Source organism: Cibotium barometz, chromosome 40, assembly GCF_041138505.1.
Source record: "Cibotium barometz isolate CiBa-2024 chromosome 40, ASM4113850v1, whole genome shotgun sequence".
NCBI classification, from domain to species: domain Eukaryota; kingdom Viridiplantae; phylum Streptophyta; class Polypodiopsida; order Cyatheales; family Cibotiaceae; genus Cibotium; species Cibotium barometz.
This window is the reverse complement of record NC_141085.1, coordinates 45,933,472-45,939,133: the sequence shown is the minus strand read 5'-3', so window position 1 is coordinate 45,939,133 and position 5,662 is coordinate 45,933,472. Positions and strand designations below refer to the sequence as shown.

Sequence of the window (5,662 nt, the reverse complement as noted above, 5' to 3'; positions counted from 1 at the left end):
CAAAACAAGGCTGAAAAAAAAAAACAATTAGCCAAAACAGGGAGAAAAAAACAATTGGCCAAAACAACTCATTGCAGCCCGTCAATCTACCATCCCTTCGTAAAGAGAGAGAGAGAGAGAGAGAGAGAGAGAGAGAGAGAGGGGGTCCCCCTTATTGTTGCGTAGAGGGCAGATAGAAAGCCTCCTTATTGCTGTAGAGAGAGAGCCTGTCTTCTCCCCCGCGTGGCATATGCTTAAGGGGGGGAAAGAGAAAGAGAAAGTCTGTCTTCTCTCCCACATAAAATATGCTTGAGGGTGGAGAGAGAGAGAGAGCCTGTCTTCTCCCCCACATAGCATATGCTTGGGGAGGGGAGAGAGAAAGCCTGTCTTCCCTCCCACATAGCATAAGAGAGAGAAAGAGAGATGATCCAGAGTCCCTTCATCTCCCCTCCCATTGGATCATCTCTCTTTCTCTGTCTTATGCTATGTGGGAGAGATGATGAGGCTAGAGGTATGTGAATGAGAAGGATGAAGATGGCCCCACCATTCCACACACGTCCAGAGTCCACACATCTCCAGATTCCATTCGATAGCATACCAACTTAAGATTCTCCCAAATTACAATTAAATACTACATTCATCAGCCCTCTTTATACATAGAAAATACATATTCATTTACATGTGCATAAGATTAAGTTCGCTAAATAGAAAATATATATTCAATTACATTTGCATAAGATTAAGCTTGCTAAAATAGCGGATATTAGATACTAGCAATTTGTTTGGATAGGACACAATCAAGCCAAACTTGGAAAATATCATATATACTGAAAGGTTGGGATTAATCAAGGATTATTCCAAGGTAGTCATTTCAATCTCTTCAAAAAACCAGCTGCGGACCCTATCTATTATTCTTTGAAAGTCTAACCCAAAGGAGTTTACTTGCAACCCTTGAGTGGAGATTCTGGGAGCAATCATGCTAGCTCCCCACAGTCATAGTGGTAGTTATCAAGGAAGCTTTCTGATGTCAAAACACGATGTAGTATTGCATCACGCACCGAGCAAGACAACTTCCCTTCTACATGCAGAAGGCGACCAAGGATGCTAGATTTCACAGCTAAAGGAAACATTCGCTGTCGTCTCTCTTTGGTATAGCTATCGAAAGCAAGCTCAAATCTCTCCATTTCCTCTTTGATAGAGAGATTTTTGTCACGGTTGCCATTTAATGCTCTTGACAGTATACGAGCCAGGATCACCCCATCTTCAAGAGCAGTGCATCCCCCTTGAGCAAGGTGCGGGGTGATAGGGTGCATTGCATCGCCTGATACTGTCATCCCATTACGATACAGCTTAGAGTTCATCCATGGCCACATCCATCTATCCGAGATTCCTGATCTGTAGAATGTCTCCAGTGGGGTCTTCCTTATTGCCTCTACTAACATCTCTGGCCAGCCTTCAACCAATTGTAAAGCTTCCTCCTTGATAACTTCAGGATCTGATGTTCTCCCACCTATGTCCATGAAAAAAAAAGAGGAGGGTATAAAGGAGCAAAATCAAGTGCATGCCTGGAGCTCTCCTTTTGAAGAATTATTAATTAGTTTGTGAATGCAAGAGTGAAATGGCCAGACCTGGAGGATGATTGAATGTAATAAACCAATGTACTCTGTTCGAATCCAGGGGAAAGGCACCCATTCTGACACCCTGCCCGACTATCTGTCTTAACGTGTTTTTAAAATCATGTCCCTCGGAATAGACGGCTACTCCCCGGATTGCAGTGTGCCCAGCATAATTTGCCTCACCGAATCCCAGCTCTTTCGCCACCACCGAACCGATGCCATCACATCCAATGAGGACCTGTGTACACTCAAGCATTGTTTAGGACATATGTGCGCGGGTTCATTACACCTTCTATGTGCTGCACGTGCATGGGTGCGTATTATATGTGCGACGTGCATGGGGGTGTGGATTATATATATGTGCGACGTGCATGGAAACATTAGAACGGCTAATGTCATGATTGTAGACTGTAGGTGAGCGTGCACGTGCATGGGTGCGTATATGTATGTGCGTCGAAACAGTAGAACGGCTAGCTAATGTCATGATTGTAGTTGAGCGTGCACGTGCTGAATGATGGGTGCGTATATGTATGTGCGTGGAAACATTATGGGATTGTAGTTGAGACCTTTGTTTGTATCGAAGAGCCATCCATCAGCTCAACTCGAGTGTAACCCCCATCCATACTGTGGATCTTCAGCACTCGAGAGCCATAACAAATAGTACCAGATGGCAGCGAATTCACAAGGGTTTCAAGCAGCACAGTTCGCTCCACCCCACGAAGCTCAATACCCCTACCATGATACCATCCAAGGTTTCAAGCAGATTAATTTGGCTTGAACACAAGGCTAAGTTACCGTCCCCACTCCCATCAATATCAGAAAAGGCCTACCTCTTTCCACTCGAAACATCCAAGTTTGACAGAGACTTATACTCAGGTGTGTAGAATTCCCACCTGAACAAATGGAGATAAGAAAAGCTTGTAGAGTTAAATGCAGCATGCTCCTTGGCTAAGGGAGTGACAAGATCAGCACGAGATGCGCTGAGACATGCAGGGTGTATATGCACCTGTGAAGCTGCACAAATCTCTGTCTGAGGCTCTCTGCAACTCCGAGGGCTTCAAGAGCATGCCAACCATTTGTCCACACGACAAGGGCCCCGCCTGCTGCCCTCAGCGAGAGGGACTGCTCCAACACTCTGCACTTTATCCCCAACCTGCATGAACATTCATTGCAGCAGCAACACAGACCACAGCTCATAAATCAATCCTAGAACATTAAACACACAGCATGCACATCGACATGTGCAGCTTGTGCGGCCATTGCAGAGATGTTTGCATCAGAAGCTTGTACGGCGCAGGCATGTATGGATGCATGGGCACGGACATGGGTAGGGGTTGTTGGTACATACCTATGGAGGGCTAGGGCGGTAGCCGCGCCTGCGATTCCGGCACCGACGATAACCACATCTTCTGTTGGGATTTCTGCGCTTGATGCAAAGGCTGTGCCGCCGTTCTGCGCCATGGAAACTCTTGGAGAAAATGCGTGCGTGTGTGTGTGTGTGTTTGTTTTTCCTAAGTTTCCATAGTATGCAGCGCAGGTATTTATAACTTCGGTCTTTCTGAATACTACGTTCTTGATCACGGTCAAAGTTGGCGCCTCGGCAACCCGTTGAATTTTCGTATAGCTTTATAATATAATAACGGAAAGGATTCAACATCACCCATTCAACTTTCGTATAACTATATATTATATTTGGGGTAAGGATTCTAGAAGTTGCGACTTCTCACAAAACCACGCTATATGAGTGTTGGAAGCAAACTTTATTTTGCCCTTCTACAAATCAATAATCTAAAGCTGTATAATAATTATTTGGAAGATTGCCCTTCTACAAATCAATAATCTAAAGCTGTATAATAATTATTTGGAAGATTGAGTGCTAGAAAAAAAACGTTATTTTGCCCTTCTACACATCAATCATCTTTAAAGCTTTAACCAATATTTTGAAGGCATGTAGAGATGGTCTTTTTTTCCTTCCATTTGAGCCTTGGAAAATACATCCAGGAAGTATAGTCGTCTTCAAAAATACAATGTCAAAGTTCAACCCATGGATGTAAGGTTCAAGAAAGAATTTTAGAAATAGTAGGAAACTTCTTTTCCTACCATTGAAGTCTTGTTAAAAATACCAATTCACTTGCAAAGGGGAGAATATTGATGTGAGGTTCAACTCATGTGGGAAGAATATTGATGTAAGGTTCATTAAAAAAAGATTTCCCCATCAATATGCTTTTCAAAGTTCCATGGTTAGAGAAAAATTGATGTAAGGTTGAAGAAATATAGTTTGCCCACTTATCTATTGTGAGACAATGCTAGAAAATATAAAGCGGCCTTACCATGCGCACTTAATATCAAATAGAGAAATTCTATAGACTTAGTGTACATAGTAGGCCATACCATTTTCAAGTTTGGTCGGCCTAGTGCAAAAACTAGTCGCTTGTGTATAAGTCATTTTTTACAATAAGCAATATCAGCACTCTCTCTCTCTCTCTCTCTCTCTCTCTCTCTCTCTCTCTCTTCATTGTATGCATGTTTTTTCCTCTATTTATCAGATGCATTCACACACACTCTATCTTTGTCTCTCCATTATTTGCATGTATCTCTCCCTCTCTCTCCATTCTCTGTATGTATTTTTTCATGTGTCTCCATACACCTTCTATCTCTCTCCCTCTCCAAATGGTATGCATTCTATCTTTCTTTCTCTCTTCACATTTTCTACAAAATATATGGTTCATGGTTTTCATTATCTACTTCTAGTAATTGTAATGGTGACATGTTAGACTCTATCTCCTTGGTGTGCATATCGTTTTCTTCTTTCTCTCACTTGTATACATTATTCAACATTTATCTCTCTTTGTCTCTCTGTCTCTATCTCTCTCATGTTTCCTACATTTCCTACATAAAAATATGGTTTAGGGAGTATTCATCGTATGTTATCTCTCCTTTAATCCCTATGGCAATGATTATAGAACTCATAGGGATAGTATGGGAATTTTCATTGAGAGATCTCTCTCCTTAGAATCTCATTACATTGATTACAGTACTCATATTGTAATAGGATCTTTTCTCCAAGAATTTATGTAACCTTTCTCACTCAAATAGAAACATGAAAATTACACAATCAATATTATCAATTCACCAAATCACTAAATAAAGAAGAAAAATACTCAACTACACTAAGAATAAAAGCATTGTGTGTAGTCTCCACCCCAATGTGTGTGACTCTCTCCCACATGCGGTATTTTAATCATATTTGTATTTTTAGCCCATAGAGCCATAAATAGCACCTATTTCACTTTTGGGTTTTTTCTTTACAATAAATAAATTTGTCCAAAGTTCTAAGGTTTTCACATGATAAAACCATGGACTAGCAACACATACAAATGGACCAATGCTTACAAATTCACTTATGCTCACACAGACATTAAAGTATCTTGTGCACACATGCGCACAAACTCTAGCTACATGATACGCTACAAAATAATCAATTTCATAATTAATACACGATCTTCATCTTTACACCACTACTCAGTCTCTACTCACTCCACCATCTGTATATGACACCTTAATCGATACCCTTGCATAGTGTGGCACCTCAATCGGTACCCTCACACATCTCACCACCTATACTAATGGACATGATTCACGTTAGTTAAACAAAATCATATCAATTAATCCCAACGATGTCTTGAGAAATAGGCAACTATAGTATCAAACCACTCGTACCCATTGGCATAGCACACATGAGTGTCCTCGATATAAAATAAGAAATGTAATTACCAATAACACAAGAGTGATTTTTGTAACATTCCCTCTTGCTTGGGTTGAAAGTGTCCTCAATTACATAAATCTACTAGAGGGTAGCTTTATAATTAGTGTGGAAAACTCAATCAACATATAACAATCGAATCAAATGAACATATGTGAAACAAGTGCAAGTGTCCCATATCACAAAGACGCATTTCATACTGGATGCTAATCTAGTTATTGGTCACTAAATAAAGGGGGTAAAAATTTTCACAATGAGAATATTTTATTTGAAACAATCTTTCACATACTCTCTTCAAAAAGTA

At 40.7% G+C, this 5,662-nt stretch overlaps 1 protein-coding gene across 1 annotated transcript; it reads right to left on the bottom strand.

Annotated features, from left to right (window-relative positions):
• Nucleotides 1–779: 779 nt before the first annotated feature.
• Nucleotides 780–3,094, bottom strand: LOC147615564 (monooxygenase 2-like). The gene is made up of 6 exons (XM_086778953.1): nt 2,944–3,094; nt 2,602–2,748; nt 2,426–2,488; nt 2,162–2,327; nt 1,608–1,833; nt 780–1,489 (listed from the first exon to the last, which is right to left on the bottom strand). Exons 1-6 carry the CDS (start codon nt 3,054–3,056, stop codon nt 954–956), a joined length of 1,251 nt encoding a protein of 416 aa, XP_086635079.1. The 5' UTR covers nt 3,057–3,094; the 3' UTR covers nt 780–953.
• Nucleotides 3,095–5,662: the final 2,568 nt, after the last annotated feature.

Bases quoted from the DNA above. Each gene is read 5' to 3' on its own strand.
- LOC147615564 (XM_086778953.1), bottom strand. From the start codon at position 3,056: ATGGCGCAGAACGGCGGCACAGCCTTTGCATCAAGCGCAGAAATCCCA. The intron at 2,489-2,601 runs GTGCATATACAC...CCATTTGTTCAG, and splicing joins AGATTTGTGCAGCTTCACAG to GTGGGAATTCTACACACCTG. The intron at 2,328-2,425 runs GTAGGCCTTTTC...GTATCATGGTAG, and splicing joins GATGTTTCGAGTGGAAAGAG to GGGTATTGAGCTTCGTGGGG.